Raw genomic sequence first — 26,409 nt, 5'->3', positions numbered from 1 at the left:
CCAAAACTCAATTATATCCTCAAACAATTTGTAAAAACTTTAACAAGTTTTGCGTCCTCTAGAATTAAAAACTGTACAACTTAAACGTTAATCTGCACAATAAAATTGATTATTTTAGTTTATTAATTTACCTATAGGTAGCGCTACAACTAGCAAATTTTATATTATAGGTTTCGTAAGTGGTCATTTTTTGAAGGAAAATGTGAGTCGAGTTTTACTACTATATTTATCAGAGAGCTAAGGCGATCATATGCGGTGGCACGATCTGCGCGGTCCTGTACTCGTCTTCGGAAACATGGCCGCGCTCGTTGCGTCTCGGGCGTGCTTATGGCTAAGTATGTAAAGGTTCACGTTGCTGCTGAATCGCTGGCATGAACTGAATTTGCACACCACACTGATTTCTGTTGCAGGCCCGTCTGTGAGGACAGTTGTTCGTACTCACGCCCCATGCGTGGCGTTCGCTGCTGGGGAAACGCTTCAAGTAAGACCATTCCGCTGTTCATGCCGCTAGTTGTGTGACGGTGGATCTTATTGATGCAGATACGGTCGTATGCCTCACAAAAACACCAAAAGCTAATATTAGCAGCACAAAAGCGGAACAGGCAGAGGAAGCTTGAGAAACCTCCTGAAAAAGACAAGCTTGCATGGATAAAAAAGTCGAAGTAAGTGGTCCAGTTTTTCACTGCTTTCGCCTACAGGCTGCTGCTTTCACTGCATCGGCACTGTATATGTCTGCAGTTTGTGAAGAGAATTTGTGAGCTTTTCTTTTTCGTTTCCCTCTTGCGCAGAAACCTCCTCATAGGGCCTCGCAGGGAAACTTACGAAGATCGTGAGAAGGATCCACCGGTTGACGACGTTTATTTCACGGACAAATACATGCCAACAGTGTATCCCGCCGCTGAAGCAATAGCAATGCACAGGGAAACTCACCATCCAACTGTTTTATGTGACCCGGATGCACTCCTTTACGCATTCATCGAGCTCAATTTAAGCACAAAGAAAAAGGTGCGATGTCGTTGCCGTTGCACGTTAGTTTGCTGGCCTTTGCCGTCCATCCTTACGCATCCCCATATTAATTACAGTTGAACCTCGTTATAACGCAGTTGAAGGGGCCCAGCGATTACTTCGTTATAGCCGTAGCCACGGTATAGCCCGTGTTTACCGAGCTTAAAAGGGGAATCGTCATTCCTTCGTTACATCCATTATTTCGTTATAAACTGTCCCTTCATAGCGAGGTTCGACTGCATTGATAGAGAGCTGAGGTCAAGCATAGGGTTATCGTTCTCTTACCTTCGCCTGTATTCAGGGGTTTAGTTGTTGTTTTTCCACGAACCGGATGTATATATGGCAGAAGTGCTTAACTGCCTGCGTCATGGAAAAACTTGGGCTGACTTTCAGAGTTAAAACCGTTCACACAGGCGGGAGTGGCCTGTTATGACAATTGCTGATAAATGTTCATAATTTGTACTGCCATTTATAAACCATGTTTACTGATGTGTGTTCATGCTTTCACTTTTTATGGCCAAATATAGCAAAAGGTTGGAAGTTGCAAGAAGTGTTAAGCAGCGCTTGTGCCTCATGGTGCATATAAAAATGAGCATCAAAATAAGGACAGGTTTTATTTTTTTTATTTTTTCACGGTGCCTGCTGTGTGGGATGGAATTTAGTAAAATTGCATGTGTAGTACATCATGTAGTATGTTTTGGTAATTATAATCTGTTAACTTCCGTCACACAGCGCTAACAACTTCCTATGGCAAACTGACTGAACTGTTAACTTCAGAGTAGTTTAAGAACTGCACACAAGAATATGTGTTCTTATTGCACAGTGCATAATTGTACTGTGTGTGAATGCTTGTTAAATCGCACGGCTTCTCAAAGCTGACTGCTTATCCATGAAGCACATCGTCTTATCAACTAGATGCATTGCTTATGACATCACAGGTGCAATGATGGTCTATGCATAGCTTCCACAATGTATGGCAGATAATTTTGTAATAAGCAGATTGAATGTTTAACCATGTTTTTGCCTTGTTCTGCTGGTCTCAACATGGTGGCTGCTATGGCATCAGTGTAACCTATCTATATGAAATTTGAAATGTTGCTAAAGCATTTAGGAGGAAAGAGAGAATAAACTTTATTCAAGAGAGGAAGTATTTATTAAGGTCAGAAATAAGGCATGTTTCTAATTAATGTGTGTGAGACTGTGACTGTGGTAAAGATGGTGTTCTGAGCTTTGCATGCGGAGGTGCCAATGATATTGCACAACTTGTGTGGAACTACAGATCATCCACTGATAAAAGTTCTTCAAGGATAATTGTTAGCAAAACTTTTATATTTTTTTTCTTGGGGGGGGGGGGGGGGGGGGGGGGGGGGGGGTAGCTGTGGTCTTGCGTGTGTGCACTTTTGAGTGCAGCGGGCATTGCTTCCATTTTAATAATTTTTGAACTGAGCGTAGTAAGTTCCTTCTTGGGGTGGGGGCTGTCCGCGATTCTAGTCGTCTGTTTTCTGATGTCGGTCTTGTGGGCATTGCTGCAGACCAAGTTTCGAGAAGACTTTTCCGGGACTGTGCTGTACAGTCACCCATTCACTGTCACAAAAAGAGAGAAGAGGATTATTGCCCTTTGCAAGGTATGTGGCAACTTATTTGCAAAAAAAAAAAATGCACGCATACAGCTTTAATATTATCGCATGAGAGGCAAAGTCTGGCTACGTGGCACACGGCTGCAAAAGTTAACGAACAAAAAAACTAGGTGCGACAAAGAAGTTGGTGGACAAGTTTCTCTTGTTTGTCAACTTGTTTGTCAGCATTATGTTGTCTTGTGTGTGTTTAGTGTTTTAGGAGGTAATTACTAGATTTCTGATCCAGTTATTTTCTCTTGTACTGCCCAGTGCTATATCGATGCTATAGCTATGCCTTCTGTTTGACTGGTACTGTCTTGTAGTGGTCTCTTGGGCCTCAGTCAAGCTGCTTGAGCAGCTTTTAGCCCAGGAGACCATCCAGCTTCCTTTCTGGAAAAATAAAATTTATTGATTGATTGATTTCTCTCCACTGCTTGTGATGGTTGTTGCAGAATACAGATGTGGCAACTGAGGCGCTTGCAGCTGGAGCCGAAGTGGCGGGGGGCACAGTTATCATCAAGAGGGTAAGAAAGAGCCGAGAGATCTTAGACGTCTGATCTGATCATAAAAGGCCTGCAGAGTCGCTGTATGGAGTGAGTTGTGTGTTGCCGCTTACCACTAAAGTACTTCGTGCTTTAAGGTTTTTGTACCTGCCATGGTAATTTAAGGCCAGTGGCATTCAGCTGCTGAGTCCAAGGTTGTGGGATTGAGTCGTGACCATTTTGATGGAGTTAAAATGGGAAAATGCCCATGTGCTGTGCGATATCTGTGCATATTAAAGAACCCTAGGTCATCTAAATGCACTGTGGTGTCCCCCATAGCCCACATGCAGCTTGGGGCCTTGACTTCCACATACCTACATACTATACCTGCTGACTGATGATTACTGTGGTTATCCCCTTTTGGAAGCTGTTGTGAGCACCTTGCCCACACACCGAAGCAGTCCTGAAGCTGCAATTCCGGAATTCCCCCTTCGAAGCTACCTTTAAGTTCTTTCAGAAGTTATTAGCATTGAAGGGGGAAGGCTGCCATGCTCATGGCTGCCATGGCTCAACCAATTTGAGCTCTTTCTCCCGCCATTCGAAAACTGCGGGCCTGTGAAGAGCACAGAGCAACGTCCATCAAATCGTGTCGCCCCGTGTCGCACCTGCCATGCAACATTCTCTACCCCACCCGCTCTAGAGCAACAAAGTGGCAAGGAACAGGGAGCACCGCAGTGTGGGTGGGACAGAGATTATCGCGTGGTACGTGCACCACGGGGTGACATGTTTCGATGAATGTCGCTGTGCACACTCCGCAGACACATGGATTTTGAATGACAGGCAAAAGGGCCTAAATTTTTAGGTTGAGGCACGGTGGCAAGGGTAATCACATTTTCGAATTTCTAAAAACTGATGTGGCTAATACTAACAGCCAACTACAAATATCTTTTGCTATCACTTGCTTACCGGGGATAGTAAAAGTTAACTATTAGAATTTAGTTAATCACTTTACTAGTTAACATGATTTGCATGCTTTCTGACGTCCACCAACACTGGCATTGCTGTGCTGCAAAAATATTCTCTTTACCTGAAAAAACCTAGTTTTAAAAATGTCCTGTGCCGTGGTTGATGTCAATGCAGCAAAGACACGGTACTTTTACACTTTTTTTTTTAAATACTCAGGAGGGTGCGACCAGTGTCGACCGAGGGAGGCGGAAGCCGAACTGGCCGCCTAAGGACGGAGGGGACAGTGGGGCATCCACAGTAGGGAGTGGCTTCCCAGAACAAGGAAGGCGGGGGCCCGCCGTGGAGGGCGTCTCGCGACGGCGTGCGAAGGGGGCCAAATGGCCACTAGTAAAGAACACTGGTGGCACAGAACGAAAGAAGGGGACACAGTACAGGGGGCACAACACTTCCTTCCCCCTTAGAAAGTTGCCTGGTAGCGTGCAGGGGGTTTGCGTGGACGCTTGGAGGTGCGCTGGCTTTGTGTGCCCTGGGGAGAAGCACTTGCAAGCTGGCTGTTGTTCCCTGCATCTTCTAGGTCTGCCCTGGGCAAAGTCTTTTCTTTTGGGGAGAGGTGCCAGGCTATGTGGTTTGACGGTGCTCGTGTTTTCTCCGTTGCTGGACCGCTGTCAGAAGACGTCGTAAATCCTCACAGCTGGTTGAGGTGTCGGCATGCTACTGTTCCATGTATGTTGACGAGCCAAAAGCGCAGGCCTATCCGTCTGACTATTGTAGCTTCCTTCCAGCGTGGCTTTTTGAGAAACTGGCTGGCGAGGATGCGATGTCTCTCATGAAGCGTTCCGTAGCGCGGAATTGGTTTTTCTTCCTGGAACATCTCCACCTTTGGCTCAGGGAGGATGGCTGTGAGCTGCGTTCGCATTTCGCGCTCGAACATCATTTTCACTGGGGTCTGGCCCATTGTGCTCTGAACCGTCGTGTGCTGCTTGAAGAGAAAGCGGGCAAGGCGGCGCTACAGCGACCCTGTCTGATCGCTTTCAAGGGCACGTTTTAGTTCAGCCACGTAGCGCTCGGCTTGTCCGTTTGTCGCTGGGTGGTAAGAGGCCAATGTGACTGATGAGATCCCATTGTTGCGATAAAACTTGAAAATCTCCGCAGACACAAACGGTGTTCCATTGTCCGACACTACCTTGCGACGCAGGCCGACCGTTGCAAACAGTGATCAGAGGTTGTGAATGACTGCTGCCGAAGTCGTCTGTTTCATTTCTCTTATCTCAAGCCACTTGGTGTAGGCATCTGTGACCACAAGGAAGGTGCAGCCCTCAATTGGTCCTGCAAAATCAATATGCAAGGTGTGCCAGGGTGCGTCTGGCTTTTCCCATTCTGGGACAGGAGCTTTAGGCGGAACACTCTGGCTGCTCTGGCAAGGCTTGCAATGTCAGACCACTATTTCAATGCCGTGGTCAGTGCCAGGCTACCACATGTAGCTTCTGGCACACTTTTTAATTGCAACGATGCCGTTATGTCCAGCGTGGATGAGAGACATAGCTTGTGCGCGTAGTTCTCTCGGAATCACAACTCAGGATCTAAATATGATGCAACTGCGGTGGGTGCTCAACTCTGTAGCTCGCCTGCGTTAAGCGTCGAAGTTGTCCCCTTTGTGTTTGTGCACATTGCCTTTTTGAACAGCTGTGTAAACCAGCCAGAGAGCTGCGCACTTCTGCGTAGATGCTGCAACTGTGCCTGCTGTAAGCAGAGGTTCTGGCAGTGCTTCGAACATCAGAACGTCTCCAGGTGGAGGTGGTTCCTCAACAGTTGCGTCCAGAGGCAGGCGGCTTAGCGCATCGGCGCTTTGATTTTTATTTTATTCCCATTGTGGTAGACCAGATTGTAGCCGTACGCTGAGAGTTTGATGCACCAACCTGTCATTTGCGGAGACAGCATCGATGGCATAGGCTTTTGTGGTTCTAAAATGCCCAGTAGTGGTCGGTGATTCGTTATCCGATAAGGGTCACCTTTTGGCCGGCAATGTACTGGCGAAAGTGTGTCGCCGCGTAGACTATGGCTAGCTCTTCTTTGTCAAGTTGCACGTAGTTGCGCTCTGCTTGCGACAACGTACGTGAGGCGAAGGTGATAGGGGCTTTCATTGGTCATCAGTTTGCGACAGACCTGCACAGACTCCATACGGAGATGCATCTCAAGCCAAAAGCAGAGGCTTCCTTTCGTCGTAGTGGTGGAGGACTGTACACCTTCGAAGAAGGTCTTTCAGGGCGTCGAATGACTGCTGATGGCGTGGCAACCATGTCCATGTCACATCTTTCCGAAGGAGTTGGTATAAGTTGTTGGCCACTGTAGCTCTTTCTACCAAGAACTAGTTGTAGAGCGTTAAGAGTCCGAGAAACGCCTGTAGCTCCCGCTAGTTTGTCGGTGCTCGCGCTTCGGTGATCGCTCGCACTTTGTCTTCGGCTGGGTGGGTGCCTTCTGCATCAGTCTGGTATGCCAGAAATTGCACCTCTGGCACCGCAAAACAACATTTCGCTTTGCTTATGCGCAAATTTGCGTTTGCTAACCTTTTGAGAACGAGCTCTAGGCACGCTGCATGCTCTTCAGTGGAAGCGCCGCTGATGATGACATTGTCAAGGCAGACACAAACTCATAGGATTCCCAGAAGCATTGTCTCCATGAACTTTTGAAATATGGGCGGGGCTGCAGCTACGCCAAAAGGCAGTCGCTTGACTTTGTACAAGCCTTTCAGTGTGTTAATTGTCAATAAATCTGCCGTTGATTCGCTCACCTTCAGCTGCTGATACGCCTGGATTTCTTCTTGCGAACTTCCACAAGTTTTGTGGCCCATTATGAATGTTGCGTCGGCTCGATGACACCTTGCAGCTCCAGTCTTTCCAACTCCTTTTCAACTGAAGCTCGGAGCGCAAACGGTACCGGCCTGGCCTTAAAAGTCTTCGGTTGTGCATTGCCCAAAAAACTACAGTGTGACTGGGGGCCCTTCCTGCAATTTCTTCCGAGAATAGTCTCTTGTATTTCTCTTGCATTTGCTCAACCATGTCGTGGCTCGGCGTCTGGTGTATGCCACATATGGTCACGCCTAATGAAGCAAACGAGTTTCTGCCTAGAAGGCTTGATCCTGAGCCCTTCATAACAAGCGAAGGTAGCATATGGGTCTTGCCGTTGTAATTAACCTGCACGTTGGCAGAGCCCAATAATGGCAGGTTCTGACCTGACCACGCTCACAAGTGACTGTCGTCATGTTGCAGGGTTGGTGCGTCAGATGGCCACAAAGTTTGGAATGTGTTCTCACTGATCAGAGCACAGGCTGTGCCGAAGTCCACCTCGAACTTAATCAGTTGATGATGTACGCTTACTTTGGTAAACGTCTTCGGTTGCGTGCCGAGATTCATGGTGTCCAGGTCATACAACACAGATGGTGCTTCTGATGTTGTTCCATACACATCAGACTGTGGCGTATCTTCTGAGGCGTCGACGCTGTGGGTAGGCTGGGAAGGCGACTTTTATCTTGACAAGCCTCCGCTTTGTGATGCAAGCTTTCTTGACATGCCCTTGCTTGTGCCAAAAATTACACATGGCTGACTGGAGTCAACATCCCTGGGGGTTGTGTTGGCATCACACCACCAGCAGCGTTGTGCTTTATTGACTGATTTCGCAACAACAGAAGGTTTTCGTACCTGGTTGCTTGTTTGGTGTACCGGCTCGTTGTTCTGGCGAATCTCTCTGCTGGTGACCGGTGCTCTCCGCTCGTACGGCGATGTCGTAAGCTTTGTTGAACGTGACATCCTTCTCAGTGAACAGGCGCTGCTGCAATGACTCGTCACTCAGTCCGCACACAAATCTGTCACGTAAACCACATCCAAGGGAAGCATTGTGGTGTTAGCAAAAGAAGCTGAGTCTCTTTCCTGCCCGGTAGCTTTGTGGTCAGCGTCCCAAAATTGTAGTCGGCAGCAAGCTTCTTGAGCATGCTGCGTAGGCGCTCACAGTTTCTCCTTCCAGTTGATCTCTTCTCATTGGAAGCAAGCCTGGCTGTAGACCTCTGATGGCCTTGGGTCGTAGTGCTTTTGCAGAGCTGCTATGATGTCATCGTAAGACACTGCCGCTGGTGTGCTTGGCTGAATAAGGGCACAGACAGTGTCGTAGGTCTGCTTCCCGCACAGCGTCAGCAGGCTGACCCTCTTCAAGGCTGGGTCTGTGATGTTACAAAGTAGAACTGAAGGCGTCCAACCCACGATGGCCACGATGAGCTGTTGAATTCTGGTATTTGGTTGGGAAACCCTCGCGTAGCCATGGCTTGTCAATAGCGTTGCGTAGCGTGGGTCGAATCCACTTTCTCGTTGCCACTGTCGTGTCCGTTGGTTGTTGTCGGTGCAGCAAAGACACGCGGTACTTTTACACTGTTTATTTAATACTCAGGAGTCGGGAAGATGCGACCAGCTTCGACCAAGGTGGAAGCCGAATTGGCCGTCCTTCATCCACAGGAGGGAGTGGCTTCCCAGAACAAGAGAAGGGCGTGGGGGCCCGCTGTTGGGGGCATCTCGTGACGCGCGAAGGGGGGCAGGTGGCCATTTGAAAAGAACACTGGTGACACAGAACAGAACGAAAGAAGAGGACACAGCACAGGGCACACAACAAAAAATGAGTGGTGGGCTTCTCTGAAACATCTGGTACATGTAAACACATTGGAAATGTCGGTCGATTGACGCCTCAGCTGGTTGATGTATAGTGCAAAGAGTGAGAAAGCAAAGAAATATGCTGGAAATTATACAAAACAGGCATTATTTGCTCTTTTTTTTATACACAGGGGCATCGCTTGTAACTCCATTCTTTTCCCTATTTCATTCCTTTTGCACTGCTGTTCTCACTTGGCCATTGTGGACAGATAGCGGGCATATGCTCGCTATTCTGTATGAAACTTGCAATGAAGCTAACTGCGCATATTTCGCTGGTGTCTCCTGTACTTCAGTGTCGTCAAGCATATTTTGCAAGTTGCTGGTGGTAGCTTACATTATTGCTTTCTGTTTTTTTGGTGCAAATTGTTCATCAATCGCCGATATGAAGGTCACCGCTATGTCGATTGCGCTGGCTAAAGAATGACTCGCCCACCGATGCATGAAAAAATAAGAAAATTCCCTCATTTTCTTTGTAGGTGTTAAATTTGTTTCCAGAAAAAGAATGCTTTGTTGCGCAGTATTTTTCATTTGCCCAATGTCTCAGCTCCGTCTCTGGACTGCTAGATTTTCTAAACATGATACTGGTACCAGTATCATGTGCATACATATGCGTTTGGTGCCATGAGTGATATCCGTGGCTCATCCAGCATGGCCAAGCAAAGTCTAGCATGGCCCAGCATGGTTCCAGCACGTAGAATGTATACCCATTGCAACTCAAGTGAATCTCACTGACGGCCCCAGCAAAAACCAGTGCAAGAAACGTATCGGTTTTATGCCAGAGGACACTGGTCTTTTTCAGTAGGGATATTTAGTGCCACTCTGATGCTATTTTGATATTTTAATTGTTGAGCTGATGTGGTTGTGAGCAACGACTTTCTGGTCACGAACACAACACCCCCTCCATGCTCCTTTCAGTGCACATCAACAAAGGCAGGCATAGGACGTGGTATGTCACATATGTGGGAGTACTTCGCTGTTGAAAAACGGCCACTCTCATAACCCACGATTAACCCTTTGAGTCACGAATTAGGATCCTGTCAGAGGAAAACTTCCAAAATTTCAGATTTACGAAAGGAACATGCCTAGATAGCACACAAAAATTTTAGCCCTTTGTGATGCTTAAGGGGGAAGCTGGTCAGGAAAAAAAATTATTTATGAAGCCACTTTTATGAAAACAACAGGAAATGTGTATGTTTGTATGCTAATTCTTATATGTAATTTAAATTTGTTATGTAAAACAATTCCTTGTGCACTTATATAATATGTTATGCAACTTTTTGCCAAATGCTATCAATAAATTTTGTTGCAGGGATCTTGCTAGAATGCATGCCATTGGCTTCTCTTGACATCAAGCTATGCAGTAAGTGTAAAATTATCCTGCAGTCATAAAAGTTGAGTTAGAGGGTTTTGAAGTTGTTACTTCACAAACTCTCCATTTCCTAAGAGGAGATGCTGGTCTTGAAATAAGAATGCGAAAATTAAAATTTTTCAAAAATGACACACAGTCGCCAACCGAGTTTTCGGACTCTAAGGGACCCGAAAAATGGTCTGAATAATCGTACAGTTTGAAAAGTCCGTGAAGTCCAAAAAAATCACTTTATTTAGATGAAATCGGCATAAAAAAGCCACTGATTTTACCTTGCGGAAAATTTCTCTTGCTGACAACGATTTGCGCCTGCATTTGCGCCAAAGTTGTGCTTTCAATGTACACGCTAGACAGCAAGGTCACGGTGTTTAGTTAAATACTTCCCACGCTTCTTTGACGGACCCGGCAGCACCGGCGGAGTCATGTTGTCCACAACCCGAGTGTGCACCACACCACTCGTCAAACACACGCAAAGACAAGGCACTTTTCGTTCAAAGCGGTGGAACCGCCAGACGCAATCACAAAACGGCGAACGGATGTAACTTTGTAAAGACAGAGCGCCACTCGGTCAACGCGGTCGGAGAAACCGAATTGACGAAACGGCGAATGGAGCCGTGGTGGCTCAGTTGTTAGAGCACTCGGCTACTGATCCGGAGTACCCAGGTTCGAACCCGACCGCGGCAGCCGCGTTTCGATGGAGGCGAAACGCGGTGCACGTTAGAGATCCCCAGGGGGTCGAAATTATTCTGGAGCCCTCCACTACGGCACCTCTTTCTTCTCTCTGTCCCTCCTTGATCCCTTCCCTTAATGCGTGGTTCAGGTGTCCACCGAGTTGTGAGACAGATACTGTGCCATTTCCTTTCCCCAACAACCAATTTTCAATTATCAATATATGAGACAAATAACTGCCCACGACAACGTTGGCCAAAAGCAAGTTGACGGCAATGACAATCTGACTGCCACCTCGAAGTGTCAGCGATCGCAGGGACCTCTACTGGCAAAAACGAGGTACTGAAAGTACCTCAAACCAATCCAACTGCAGAGTAAATCCACCTCAATCCAAGATGGTGCCTTTTGCGCCCGTGAAAAGCCGATGAAATGGCAGATTTTGGCCCGCAGGCGGCTGAAATTAGTTCGAAAAATCAAACTTTCGGACTTTTGAAGTCTGAAATAACCGTCGCGAATATGAATGCGCTTCTATAGGGTGACTGACGGTGCCTCATCAAAGTCCGAAATATCGTTGGCTACAGGTCCGAATTATTGGAGTCCGAGTTACCAGTCGGCTACTGTATTCGAATTCAGTATACTCTAGAGTACCTACGTACAAAGTTTCTAGGCCTCATTTAACCCCTAACTACTAAAAATCAAGCTCCAAAATGCCGAGTTCGGAGCAAAATGCAGTAGCACTTCGTGCCCTTCGCTTCCTGCAACTGCGTCCCCGATGGCTGCCATCCTGGTGTTCTTTGAAATCTGGATCCCCTGCTCCGTACTGTTATTACTCACTATTGAGAATCCTCTCGTAACACGCATTTCGCCGTTTTCTGAGGTCTCTACAACGACCTCCAAATGGCTGTCGCGCGCATTTCAAATGCCATTCTCTCAGCTTCACGTTTTTTGCCAACATGACTAGCCTTACAGTACATTTTGTGATGCAATTTTAATTAATCTTATGTTTTTGAATTCAGAAAGAACTCAACTATAGAGCTATGCTATTTTTTGATGGCTGAGTTATATCAAATTTTCTGAAAATGATGTCACCTAATTATATGTAGTAATTATGGAGGTTTGACATCATTGAAAATATTTATATGATGATATATCTCAATAAGAATATAAATAGCATAACTCTGCACAGCAGGTCTTTGGCTACAGCTCTATTTTAATTAAAACCAATTAAGATGCATGGAAAGTGCCTTAAAAGGGCCCGTAAGAAATTAGCTAATTAGTATTCAATTATTTTTTCATTATATGATAACTAATTGAGATATACTAAAACTAATTATATTTTTCAAAACAGGAGGAAGAAATACATACACATGGCTAATTTTATTACAGCGCCTCTAATAAAAAAATATTTCAATTTCAAGACCCGCGTCTCCCCTTAAATGACAACTTCAAAATTCTAGAACTCAACTTTTATGACAGGCAAGATGGTAATTTTACCCTTATTGCATAGCTTGATAGCAACAGAAACCAATGGCATGCAATCTAGCAAGTTCCCTGCGGCAGAATTTCTTCAAAGCTCTCGGCTAAGAGTTATAGAACATACTGTGTAAGTGCAGAAGGACTTGTTGTAAATAAAATTAAATGACATATTTGAAATGAGCATGCAAAAATCATGTTCTCTGAAGATTTCATTATTGTGACTTCATTAGTAAAATTTTTCTAAGACCTTTTCCCTCCTTAATTATGCAAATTCTGTCTAGTCCTGATGTGTCCATGTCAGACTGTAGTGTTTTCAAGATGCCAACCTTGCTTTTTTTTTTCCTTTTTACTGTAATAATTCATTCTGTAACCATATCAGCTAACTTTAGGATTTTTTAAAATGCTGACGCATGTAAGACCAAACAAATACACATACGTTCTGCAGCCGCCCTGATGCTTCCATGAAATGGGAGGCTTCCATCTGAAAAACAGTTTTCTGCGTTCATGCCTCTTTTAAAATGGTTCTGTGTGGCTTGCCACCAGTCGTTCAAAATAAAAGCTGCAGCCATTCACGGCACATTATACCCCTGCAGTAACGAAGTCAAGACAGAGAAGTTTGTGTACACATTTGTGTATGTTATAAATGAAGGGGGTTAATGTACTTCTAAATGTATGCTTTAATAATCACGTAACGACCAGTGATTTCTTTTTTTGACAGTCGCAAGGCAGACACTGTGAACATGTCCACTTCTCTAATACTCCTGTCACACGGCATTCCTCTAATACCCCTGTCACACGGGACTTCTTCTCGGCCTTTGCCGTAAAGTTGTCTTATTGCACTAAAGGAGGAAAACCGAAAAGGAGCAGCGACGCTGCTACACGGCAAATCCAAAGGAGCTAGAACGCGGCCTCCGTGAATGCCAAAAGTCACCGCTGTGTGTGAAGCGGCGCTAGTAACATTATTAAATTAAAGCAGACGGTAGCACTTCAGCTAAGAGTGCATTCGTTTATGTTGGAAAAAGTAGCTAACACGATAATAAACGAGCGTTCTGACGGTGAGAAACGGATATTTTGAAACAAAGTTTTTTTTTTTCATCGTTCTCGGTCCGACCTCGGTAGGCGCACATTTCCGTTCGGCTCCTCGTTGTGTTCGAGAAGCGTGCTTTGTTGCTTGTGTCTTTGTGCACACAAGCAAACTCAAAACACGCACTCAACAAAGAGCAAACGAAGAAAAAACAGCAAAGCGAGATGCGCAAGCACGTGTGTGTAGATGCGGCTGCTGAAAAGCGTTCAAGTCCTTTCTTAGCAGTGTGGATGTCTTTAGTCATAGCCTCCTCTACGGTTAAGTGCACTGTAACGCAAAATTAACCATTGAATAAGATAAATTAGATATTTTTTACGGTTTCAAAACTAAAAATTGCGTCAATTTTTTATTCTTTGAGCTCGCTAGCTGGCGCTGCCGTCTGGGTTGCTCCTTTAAGCAACTTTAAGGCCGCTGACGGCCGCCTTTATTGCTACGGAACTTTATCGCAAAGGTCTCGACGCTTTGCCGTGTAAATGCGCGTCACGCGCCTTTGGGGCAAAGGACCTTAATTTCTAAGGTCTTACAAGTGCCCGTGTGACAGGGGTATAAGGCCTTTCCAGCAAAGGCACCATTTTTCACCAAAGGAGCGAAAGCTTAAAGGAGCAGCAACGCAGCTACACGGTGCAGCCCAAAGGTGGAACTGTCGTTCAGGCTTAGCACCCGCTGCTGTGCTCAAGGCGGCTGAAGTGAGTGTTTTAAAATTGAAGTGGTGTATTCTGTTCATTCGTTGAGTTCAGACAATTTTTTTATTCTAACTGCTTCCTTGAAAGAACTGCAACAGCTACTCTCATCAGCAGCAGCAGGTTTTGTGTATTGCCTTGGCCACCAGGGGCACTCTGTGTTGCTGCAACACTTTCACTGTCTTGAAATGTGGGCATAATATATGAACACCCGTACAAAAAGCAAAGCCAGACACACCTTTCATATTTTAAAAAAAATCTTTTCAAACATTGTTGGCTGTATCTATTCTTTTTATTGCTTTTACTTTTTGACATTGGGTGGCACTGCTATCGCAGGTTCTCGAAGGCCGCGCCTTTGGGCTCCAAAGGTCTCTGACGGGCGTTTTCGCCTCCAAGGCCCTTAGTGGCAAAGGCGCAACATTTGTGCCGTGTAGCTGCACTCCTTACGCCTTTGGATATAAGGACCTGAATCTCAAAGGCCTTTGCGGTGCCCGTGTGACAGGGGTATAAGCTTGCATATTGCACTAAAGGGATACGAGCAAAAAAGGAACATAGAAAGTTGGGTCACGTTAACCAGTTTGGGTGTGCAGAAAACTCAAGAAGGAAGAAAAAGCTTCATGAATCCCTTGGGTTTTGTAGAACTCAGTTGGGAAACCTGTTGCTCAGAGTTATACTGCTGCCACATAGGTTTTTGTAGCACCATTTTCCACAACACAGGAACGTTGCACTGTAACCTGAATTTAACATGTCTCACTGAGTAGAAATTTGTTAAACCCTCTTTGTAGATACTTGCTGGGGAACTAGACACGAAGTATTTCGACTATATATTGGCTCATGTGGACACTATGCAAGATTTGCCCCAGTTGAGAGGTCTCTTGAAAACGAAGTTCCCATCTGCAGCTAATGGTGAGTGTTTTGACAGTGCTATGCTACAAAGTGCTGTTTTTAATCACTGCATTATGCAAGCTCATTGGTGTCTCTGTCGTTACGCATAGTTTACATGCGAGAGTCATTTTTTCATTATTGCATGTGTGCTTTGCTCGTCAAAACCAGGGGTTGCAAATTCGTAGTACACAGATGTATCTTCACTTAACAAACAGTTAGTTGCAGCACTCTGACTTTAGTCATGGCATCAGTAATGGATGCTGCTTTTCAGTGAAGAGTACATTACATAACCTTCCAGCAGGTGGCTGAACCTGGGGCCGAATCCACGAAAGAGTTCGCTTTGGAACGCATTCCTTTGTCGTGACGTCAATTTGACGTAGGCATCGGGGGGAGAAGGATGGGACGAACACTACGGGAGGGCGAGGGGGCAGGCAACAGACAATCGGCTTTGTTGGGCGGTCTCATCTCGGTTGCTTGTATCTTTAAGGGGCCATATGCTAACTTCGGCGCGTTTTTAACCTCTCGTGCCGACACGCACGATTGCCTGAGCGGCGGCCAAAATCGTCCGACTCACAGACGACTGCGGGAGCTGTATAGTTGCCTCGCTGCCAACTGCCGCCTGGAAGCCCCCGGTAGCGAAGAACCGTAGCACGCAGAGTATTTTGCGCTCTGTTGTGAGCGCACTTTTTCTCGTTGGTCCAGGGAGGGTTTTTAGCTCTTCGCATAGTCGGCGTACAAGTCTTTTCGACAGCCTGAAATGCCTTTGGAAGGCATCGTCACGCATGTCGAAAGGATTGGCATGCACGCACGACCGCCGATGCTGCCGATAACATTCTCTGAGCACCGCTAACAACAGCAGGGCAACGGGAGGTACCGGCATGTTTCTTCTCGTGCCGAAGCGAACGCCACTTTCAGAGTTCCACACACAGTGACCTAACGTGTTCGCTTTCACTCGATTGACATGTCTCGTGACAAACAAAATCCGTGGTCCCGCCTCCATGAAGTGATGTCACCGCCAGCGGTCACACACGGCCAATGAAGCGAGGTGGCGAGAGAGAAAGCGAACGCGTTCCAAAGCGAACCGTTTCGTGAATTTGGCCCCTGACCTCCTAAGTCTCTGTGCTAGCTGGTGGTTTACTACATGGGCTAGTTTTTTTCACGCACACATGGACGAGGGTGGCACCGGTGAACGCTGTCAAAATTAGTTGCCCACAGCGTAAGTGGTCCAGCATAAATGCCTAGACCCAAATGAGGGTCGGCAGTGTTGTGGAAATAAAAATAAAATAAATACCCTCCAAAGTAGAAGCTTGTATAGCCGCCGCCTTTGCTCAGTTGGTATAGCACTGCACACGAAATTCAGAGGTCATGGGTTCAGATCCTACCACCAGCATTTAGTTCTTTCTTCTTCTATTTTCTAATCAATTATTTTTCAGTCTTAAGATAATTGCACTATTAATTTACCATTGATCAACACCACGAATAAAAAAAAAGATTTCTTTATGCTTTCCTTGGTTTTGGAGACTGTTGGTTTCCTTCATAACTATGCCTTAAAGGGACACTGAGGACAAAGTGGAGTGACCTGGATTGTTAAAGAGGTTTATAATGACAAAAAAGCTATTTTCGTAGGAAATGGAGCTTGTAAGCTACAAACCAGCGAAAAATGAAAAAATATCACCACCACTGTCGTTTCCACAGCCAAACTGTGTTGATATCAGGGGCAATTTTAAGCATACTGGCTTGGGTTGATAGAGTTGCTTATAAAAGAAAATGAAGGATTGTGCCCCCGAATATGAAAGTAAGTTTTGTTTCTCAACTTCTAGTGCATTTTTATTATGCAAGAAATACAAAAGGAAAAACGAAACGACTACTGATCCGGAGTACCCGGGTTCGAACCCGACCGCGGCTGCGTTTTTATGGAGGAAAAACGCTAAGGCGCCCGTGTGCTGTGGATGTCAGTGCATGTTAAAGATCCCCAGGTGGTCAAAATTATTCCGGAGCCCTCCACTACGGCACCTCTTTCTTCCTTTCCTCTTTCACTTCCTCCTTTATCCCTTCCCTTACGTTCAGGTGTCCAATGATATATGAGACAGATACTGCGCCATTTCCTTTCCCCAAAAACCAATTATTATTATTATAAAAACAAACCAGACCCACATCCTTATCACCAAAGGTGGCCAGTTCAGTTTAGTTTTGGTTTTGGCTCTCTTAAGCATGCAGGATGCTGTTACCAGCTAGGACTTTGTTGCTAGGATCATGAGCAAAACCCATAGTTGCGTCATCGCCATGGGATTAATAAATGTGCTGCAATACCTGGCTGGCAGTAGATCTCATGTTGGTTTTTGTCAGACCACTGTGCCCACCTCTGCCAGCCCCGTGATGCACTTTTGATTCACCCTGGTAAGTTATAACCTGCATTGGAATTTTAAATCATTTGGGAAAAAAAGCATTCAAACTTCACCTCCAAATTTCTTGGCGTTAAAAGCATCTTTTGCTGCTGGACAAATGTCTGCAAAGCCATAAATGGCCCAATCATCAAGTCTTAGTAAGAACAGAGACCCATTAGGTGCACCTTGAGCAGACCTCGCCATTTGTTTTGCAAATATCATGGTGGCAAATGGCATGGCCTAGTAAGCAAAACCACTCATTTTGGTCTCCTTTTACATGTGTTCGCGTGTCTGTTTGCCACCTTTCCTCATGTTTACAGCAGTTCCGCAACTCATGCACCATGCTGCGAACAGTCGGATGTTTTTGCCACTATGCCTTTGACACATATGCAAAAAGATGTAGGCCGGGAAAGTATGTTGTGAAGAGCGCTTTTTTCTCATGAGAAATGCTGACTACAAACTATACATTGTTCCTAGATTTAACTGGTCAAACCCCAATGTGCTTTGTGCTTTTGAATGTGTTCAAAATGAAATGTTAGCAACCGTGAGCATTCATGTTTCATTATTATGAGTGTGCATAACCTGTGCTGGTCTTCCACTACTGCCATATGTTGCTGGTTCTTGGAATAGCATCCTTTGAATCGCCTTTCGAACGCGGTAAAATAATTTCCTGGTGCAAATGGTGTAGGGCTGTAATTAAAATCCATTCAAGTGCTTATTGTGGCTTATTTTGGGGCCTGGAGAATCGAAAGGTCCTGGTTGCAGTTCAAAACTGCAGTTTTGAAAATTGCGGAGGGCTGGTGTGTTGAAGCTAATTTTGCGATGTGTTGGTTGCTTTGTGCAATGATTTTGCAACTTAAGCTTTATTTGAAATTTAAGATTTCTGCTTCTCAGGCAAGTTTGTTGTGGACAGTTGTGCATTCTGTTTATTGGCCTGTTCTTTTTTTTTTTTTTTTTTTTTGAAGGCAGAGTGACCAATGATCTGCCAAGCTTGGTGCAAGGTTATTTCAAAGGGATCGATTTTTCCTCTAAGAGTGACCCGCACGAGCTGGACTATGGCTTTGTTGAAGTGCCTGTGGGAGAGGTAAGTAATGTTGGCCTCTAATGCACACATGCAGGCGAGTGCTGCGCAGGTGCTGTAGCAACACACACTTTCCTTGGCACAAACGTTGCATCAGGTTTCATGCTCGCCGCTCCTTGACAAGCCTTTTCTCCCTCACTCCGCCTGTCCCCCTCCTCTTCACTGGGAACCACAACCTACACAGCTGCCATCCCGGGAGTTGAAGCACTAACAGCTGTTTCCGTAAAATGAAGGAGGCTATGCCCTCAGCTAATGTGTTCTGCTGGTGACCACGAGGGGCAGGTTTGGCTGTGATCATGTTTGATTCTGGCTGCTTCTGCTGTGTGCTTTAGATGTCAAAGGATGTGGCAGTTTTAAGTGATCTTCATAAAGTTTTGCACTGACCATTTTGTCGGACACGCAGGCGACCACGAAAATGTCGAAAATTAAATTCAGCCAAAACATATCGCTTGTAGGAACCGTGAACAAAAAATTTTCCGCCAAGACTTCTGGGCAATGTGATAGCTGTGGCACTTAACAGTGACATAAACAATGCTCATTTGAAGCAGACATGAGCAGAAAGTAATAATTTAATGAATATTTCTCTAACCACTGCACCTAGTTGCCACCTGTAAAATCTCCAACAGTACGCAGTGTGACGGCAAGTCTACCTACTCGTGACAAGCTATTGTCAGCATGGACTGCAAGAAAGTGGATGCATTTGATGTGATTCTTCTTCGTTGTACAGTCCATTTCATTCAGTTTCATTCAGTTCATTCACACTTCAAGATTGTCTACCTTCATCTTGTGCTTGTATACTTTAGGTGACTGCTTGCCCAATTCAGTCAGAATTATTCGGACATCCCCACTGTCCGCAGAGACTGCGAACCAAGGAGGTAACATTTCACAGAGGTGGTACTGGCAGCGCCATCTCGTGCTCACCAGAGGAATGGGTACAGTCTTGTTCTGGGCAGGAGCGAACTTGCGGCACTGCATGTGACCCACAGAAACTGCATTTATATCTGGCTTCTGGCGCACACCACCCCTAAAGCACTGTTTGGTCTTTTAGAGTCACCGTGTATTCATGTAAGGTTTAGCATAAACGCTCTTAAACATGACACAATATGGGGAATCCTGAAATGTGCACTGCCAGCTGGCTAGCCTATAACGCTGCTTAGGGTAGGCTTGACGTCATGTCCACCAGCTTGTAGCCAGGAGCGCGCTGAGTGCGGCCTGGCGACTGCTCATGAAACATCAAAAATACAGCCATCTGCCGAAAAATAACCCAAGTGATGATGTATACTTGGGTAATCGTATTTTTTGTTTGAAAATGTGGTTCTTATTCAGTATCGCTTTAAGTTGGAGGCAGGGTCGATACTTTTGCCACTTTCTGACACTGAACGTGAACTTCTTTTACGGATGTCTGCCTGCTAGCACCAGCCAAGGGTTGAAAAGTACATGTCATGCTTATTGATATGTCATGGAGCTGCATAAGCATGCACTGTTTTTCACTTAACAAAGCATGCACTTTTTCACTGTTTCGGAGTGGAGGCTGCAAAACAAAGGAGACGACAACAAGGCCCTTCAGTACAACTCAAACGATGGCAAACCCCCTGTGGCACAAGATGCTCGTGAAGAAATGTGAAGCAAAATCAACACGATGCAAGTAAACGGCAAATATTAAAAGCGAATTTAAAAAGACTAACATTATATCATACTGTAGGGAGGGGGTGACTGCGTGGTTGTGCAGTCACGCTTGCTCAGAGATGCAAAGTACAGTAATCCCTCATTATAACGAAGTCAGCGGGACGGCGAAAAAATTTGTTATAAGCGACAATTTTATATAAGCGACCACCCGAGAAAATCTAAAGCAGTCGAGCTTTAATTGCGCCGCAACGGCGAAAAAATTAAAATACAATACATTCAGTGGAGCAATACTTTATTCAGGTGCAAAAAAGGCGGTGAGCTTTCACTGTTTCAATTTAAATTACTGAGCGCGTGCAACCCCTGCTCTAATCTGACCAAGCATTGCACGAGGCCGCGGTCGCCGCCCAATTCAACCTTCGGGGTATTTCGAATCGCGAAGGCAGTGGCCACTTTTATGGGGTTATTTCGGGGTATTTCGAAGGCAGTGGCCGCTTTCATGGCGGGGGGTCACGGAAATGCCGTGGCTCGAATCTGAGGTTATGTTTGTTGTGCTCAAAAAACAATTAGCCGCTCATTGTAGGTATGCAGCGCGATCGTGAAAACTGAACAGTTTTGCAGTAGGGGATTTGCATGATTACTGGGCAGTTTTTTTTTTTTTTCCCCTGAGGTGTGTAGCTGTGAAGTTTGCAATTAAGTTTTTCGGCGCACCGTTGTCGACGACACTGTGCTAATTCTACGGTTCAAGTGTCGGTGTTTGTGCAGCGTCACGTCCGCGCCATTGACAGATGTCTGGGAACAAAATTCAATGACCCTACCACGCATTTAGACCGGTTGTCTGGTCAGATGGCGTGAATCGAGCATGACCAGCTCGAGAAAATCTCCGAGGAAACACCGTGGTTGCGTTGACCCACCATGTTGACAGCCTGACTCGCCGCTGGCGACGCTCGAATTTTTGCGTGTTTTCGGCAAGTTATTGGTCGATTTGCATTGTGAAAAGTGCAACAAAGCTAGGGGCGGTCTTTTACTGCAATACAGGCCGATTATGACGAGCGGCAAGCAAATTTCTAGACCGGCTTCCCCAAAGTCGTCTTCCCAATTTGTTAACGTAACTCCTCACGTTGAACACGGCAAAGGGCGTGCGACCAGCAGCTGCTTGTGACAGCAGCTCGACAACACCGTTGTTCGCATATGCAAGCGCGACCTGCAGGTTGCCTTCTCGTTTGAAGCGAAAACTCTCGGGAATGACGTTGTTCGCATGCTTTTGGGAGTTTTGTCTGCTTTGGCCAATGTGAAACGGTTAGGCTTAGTGACTACTACGGCAGCCAGGGAGCAGCTCAGTTCATTGCCAAAAGCTTACCTCGCTCGCGACTCGCAAGCGTGAATGGGCTCATCATAATCGGAGGGACACTTATATTGTGCTTTTTGACACGTTTTAGCACCAGAAATGTTCTTTAGAGCGGTAAAATTTTGCTCACCAAGCGCACCCCACGGAATGCTACGGCGCAAGTCTGCCCGTGGTCTTTTGGCCACTTTTTGGCATCCAAGAGACCGCGGTTTTCTGGCATCGGAAAGCATCACGAAAATTTTATTTTCGTTTGGATTCTATCACGGGGGACACCAGCGATGCTGTGTTGTGACTGAGTCGGGCGCACACTTCCGTTCGCATCCGCTTTAAACAGATGGAAGCACTTGGCACTTGCTTGGTACTCATTACTAGGCAGGTCATCGGTCGTAGGTTTGGTACTTTTGTATCCTGTTCTGTGCCTGCATGAGACTAATTCATCGGCGGTATTAATTTGACACTGCATACGCAAAAGGGCCGCCGCCGCCACGGCGATGCCTCCACTCGCCACTTCGCTCTAAGCGGGTCAAGCTTTTCGTGCACTTCGAGTAATGCAGCTTAAAATGCATGTGTTTGGGTCAGGACCGGAAAAAATTTCGAGTAAAGCGATTTCGTTTTAAACTCGGCCTTTATTGACTTATAAATTGAATCTGTGGGTCATGTGGCATTGTTGTGAAGTCCAAATAATCAAACAGATAGAGGGTCCAGATTTTCAGTCTGATAAGCCTCTGTTAGGTGGCAACTCAGCAGGATCTCACTACAGATAGCTTCAGATAAAGCCAACAAGGTATACAGCATTTGCTTTGTAAACATGACTAGCTGCTGTATGATTCACTTTGGCTTTACCTTAGAATTTTGTTTCTCTTTTGTTTCTGAACAGTTGAGCATGCCAACTGAGCACCTGACAGATAATATCAAAACTCTCCTGGCTAACATTGATGCATTCAAGCCTAAAGGAACCAATCCAGGTAATGTAATTATTGCCTTTTGCCTTTCTTTAGCACAACAGCTATGTGAACAAGTATAACTGGATTTTGAAAAGTGGCAGATTATAGCACATGAAAAGTTTATTCTCTGGTATATTTTCCCAAATGAGAATCTTCTTTTTATAAATTTTTGTTGTGTACCACTGTGATAGAAATTCCCCCCCAACTTTGGGCACTTTCCCTCATGCACCGTGACCAGTGGGCCAATAATAATAAGCGCATTTTCGCCCATTCAGGAAGTAAATTCAGTGAGTAGATTATTCATGCATTTAAAATTAGTAAGTCTGCAAAATTAAAGCACTAATTTGAGAAACTGTAGCTGTGTGAAGGTTAAGGTAGGTGCCTGCTATCATGAATTTCAATTAATACAATCTTGCAAGCAGTGCATATAGTTATCACAGCAGTTCAGGCCGGTTAATTAGAGTAGTATGGGTTCCCACCATGCATGCTGTCTTTGACAGCCTGTTTTCATTGCTTGATAACCCGTATTCCTGGAGTTAAGTGCAATTTCTGCATGTAAGAGCTGTATTTTCTGTGTATAAGGTGTTTCACCTAAGACTTTACAAAATTTTTAAAAATAGGCTTTTTGAGCTGGAAGAGCAATTTTTTTGGCATAGCATTGTCACTGGTGTAGTACATCAGAATACAGCAGTGCTAACTAGCAGGCTGGTTAACTAATATTGAATAGTGAACTTTTTAATTATTACTTTTATGCTCCTTAATTATTGAGAGGCATGTAGCCCACTGAAAGTAATATCCATATCACTTTCTAGAATTTCGAAAACGGGGTTATCCTCGGCGCAGTGGCCCAACAAATTTTGTCTCTTCTGACAAGTTGCGTGCACTGGAGGGGTTGCTTTGGCTGCAAGCTTCTCGAAGGCGCTCATATTTAGGCGCAGTGTAGACAAAATTTGTTGGGCCACAGCGCCGAGGGAAACCCCGTTTTCGAAATTCTAAAAACTGATATGGATACTACTTGCAGTGGGCTACATACCTATTAATAATTAATAATTGAGCCTAACAGTAGTAGTTAAAAAGTTAACTATTCAATATTAGTTAACCAGCCTACTAGTTAGCACATCTTAGCTATATTCTGATGTACTACACCAGTGACAATGCTATGCCGAAAAAAATCGCACTTCTACTGAAAAAGCCTATTTAAATTTTAAAAATTGTGTAGTCTTAGGTGAAACACCCTGTATATAAATAGTGTTCACTGCAAATAACTGACAGGTTTTGGCTCTTACATGAAAGGTATTCTGAAGTTTCTTGTGTTAACTTATTACTGGGGTCTCCTGTTTAAATCTAGCGTTTCCTTGAATTTGTCAAATCAAGGAGCAGTATGTATACCCAATTTGAACTATGAACTTTTGAGATGCTGAAACAGTAAACGCTTGTTTTTGTAACAATAATGGCACTCTTAGATTTTTTTTTTATCACTGGTGCAGTTGTGAATAAAACCCAACGGCATGCCGTTAGTTTCACAGCTCATGCGAGGGTCAAATATATAGTGTCCAGGCTTGCGTTTCAAGCCAGACGTTAATGTGCAAAATGTATTTGGGCCTATCTAAACGCAAAGTTGCCATAACAGTTCCTTTTCAGTTTTTTCCACTCGGTGTGGTGTTAATTGAGCTGGTGGCAGTCTTGAGAACATATATGAAATAGATTTAAAATAAAATCATTGTTCTTCTGTTCTGTATAAGTACTCTCAAACCGAATTATTTCCCACCTTGAACCAATATCACGCAGCTGCACTGGGCCTGCAGTGCTCAGCGGTAATACAGAAGGATTGCGCTCAAGTTTGTTAATGTGCAAATTGTTTTAAACCAGCCTGTGAATATTAAATACAGAAACGAAGGCCTCAGCAGCATAATTCGAACAGCCATGATAATGCATTTCACGTGTAAATATTGTACGATTACTACCAACAAGTGTTTATTGTTGCGCAAAAGTTCTCGAAAGCCAGGCAGGAAACAAAATTCTGATCACTTTTCTGAGATACAATAAGATAAAGCGAAAACAAAAATGCACTGGTGCATAGTGAGCACAAGAACGGGTCTTTAAAAATTCCAAATTTTAGTGTGCTAGCACTAGATGCCTCACTAGCGAAAAAGCCATCCTGGCTGCGGTTGAAGCCTCCACCTGCCGCGGTTGGCAAGTGGCAAAATGGAGAGAGGAAATCTCCCTCTCCACTTTCAAAGGAGAAGGAAATGCAAGTGAGAGATGGAAGACGAGAGGGTGACGGGATGGGTTGCAGATGGAAAAGTGGAGAGAGGGAAATCCCCTTTTTGTTTCGTGTGATAGCACTTGGTGGGTCACTAGCGAAGAAGCCGTAATGTGTCCTGGTGAAGCCTGGTGGCGTCCTAATAAAGGAGGAAAGCCGGTTTCGTGGCAGCTGCAGCCATGTGGAAAGGACGAAACCCGTGCGCACCGGCTGCAGCCAAGGTGGAACGGAGGGTAGTGCACCTCCTGCGGCCTAGCGCAAAAAAAAAAACAATCCGGTTTCGCGGCAGCTGCAGCCAAGTGGGAATGCAGAAACCATGTCATGCAAGCTGCCACTTACATTGTCTGTAAAACCGTCGTAAGTAACCTATGCAGAGGATTCATAAATATTGTGTTAACGCACTTACATTGCATTTAGTTGGACGAAGTAAATCAGATGTTCTTTTCTGCTGCACGAAGCACAGTAAGACAAAGTGAAAACAAAAGTGCACTGGTGCATAGTGAGCTCAAGAAACGGTCATAAAAAATTCCAAATTTTTTAACGCACACAATAATGGGCAAAATACAGCAGTGAAAATAAAAAAATTATTATGAAAACTATACAGTTGATCCTGGGTATATATATGGAACACGGATATTTCGAATTATTGGCTGTATGAAACAGACGGATTATCCGATTGAAAAGTCTGTGTAAAAGTATAGGAAAGTTGCGCAGAATATCGAACTTGAATTCTACCAGCCATTAGATATATCGAATGGTGTGGCACGCCCCTGCAAGTTCCACTCCTCCTAACGGCGCTCTTCGATCACTTTTCGAGTACGGAGATGGGTCAGATGCACAGCCTATAGCAGTGTATGAAGCTCTTCCATAGCGTTACAGAGGAGCTTCATATCCAGAAGAGCATTCAGCAACTCTGTTGGCAGTATTGCATCTGTGCAATTTTTTACCTGGTTGAGTCATATTCCTAAAACTAGAGCCGAAATTAAGATTTAAACGCTGGTTTTACAAGCCAGCCTTTGCCAAAGTAAAGCAAGCAACATTAGAAATATTAATGGCACTCTTGTGGCTAAACTGTACCAGTTTTAATAGCCACAGTGCAGTCTGAATTCTTGTTATGGTTGGGCTTCGTGCTGAATGCTGGGAGTTATGCTAGAGTGAACTCTGGTTGCTCTCTCTTCAGACAGCATAATGAGCATGAGTTATACGTGCGAATTTAAGATAAAATTTTTTTACTATGCTCTGTAGCGCTAAAAAGTGAGTTTTGTATTATTTTCTAGATTAGTCGTACCAGGTGAAGTATTTGTTCCACTAGCGTAGTTTGTCTCATTTTTACCACTTTAGATTTTTTATGAATCTTTTACCCTGCATAAGAACATCTCCCCTAAATTTTCAGTGATTTTTTTGGGGGAAAAGTGTGCTCAATATGCAAGTAAGTATGGTATGTTGCAATCTTCTGTCTTTAACATGTTTGCAAGCTTTTGATTCTATTTAATTGCAGCTATGCAAAGGTTATTTGTTGGTAGTAGTTGAAGTTATCTTAAAGCTCTCTTTTTTTCTTCCTTTTCTGTCCAGGTACATTCATTACAAAGGTCGAACTGAAATGTCCGCCAACTACAGAGAAGTTCCAAATTGCATGCAGCGAATTTTTAGATCACTATAGAGATGAAGAGGAAGAAGTTGAGGTTGAAGTGCAACAGTAGACCAAACACGGTCAAGTGAGAGATCACACTGTGTAATGCTTTCATAGCATTGTGATAACAAGTGTACAGGAATAAAGTTCTCTATCACTGCACAGTTGTTGAAAATTTCAGTCAAAACACAGCATATAAAAAAATGCTAGGTGCAG

The 26,409-nt window shown here is 44.8% G+C and overlaps 1 protein-coding gene across 1 annotated transcript; it reads left to right on the top strand.

The window, feature by feature from the left end:
• The first annotated feature begins 202 nt into the window (after positions 1-202).
• mRpL1 (mitochondrial ribosomal protein L1) lies at positions 203-26,355 on the top strand. The gene is made up of 10 exons (XM_077649556.1): positions 203-335; positions 411-481; positions 541-662; positions 789-1,005; positions 2,538-2,630; positions 3,074-3,145; positions 14,821-14,941; positions 18,270-18,388; positions 22,234-22,321; positions 26,136-26,355. The coding sequence occupies exons 1-10, from the start codon at positions 251-253 to the stop codon at positions 26,261-26,263; spliced, it is 1,116 nt and encodes a 371-aa protein (XP_077505682.1). The 5' UTR covers positions 203-250; the 3' UTR covers positions 26,264-26,355.
• Positions 26,356-26,409: the final 54 nt, after the last annotated feature.

The sequence above is a fragment of the Amblyomma americanum genome, chromosome 1 (genome assembly GCF_052857255.1).
Source record: "Amblyomma americanum isolate KBUSLIRL-KWMA chromosome 1, ASM5285725v1, whole genome shotgun sequence".
Lineage (NCBI taxonomy): Eukaryota > Metazoa > Arthropoda > Arachnida > Ixodida > Ixodidae > Amblyomma > Amblyomma americanum.
The sequence above is the reverse complement of the archived record's forward strand: the minus strand, read 5'-3'. Positions and strand labels throughout refer to the sequence as shown.

Bases quoted from the DNA above. Each gene is read 5' to 3' on its own strand.
- mRpL1 (XM_077649556.1), top strand. From the start codon at position 251: ATGCGGTGGCACGATCTGCGCGGTCCTGTACTCGTCTTCGGAAACATG. The intron at 482-540 runs GTAAGACCATTC...TTATTGATGCAG, and splicing joins CTGCTGGGGAAACGCTTCAA to ATACGGTCGTATGCCTCACA. The intron at 2,631-3,073 runs GTATGTGGCAAC...TGGTTGTTGCAG, and splicing joins GGATTATTGCCCTTTGCAAG to AATACAGATGTGGCAACTGA.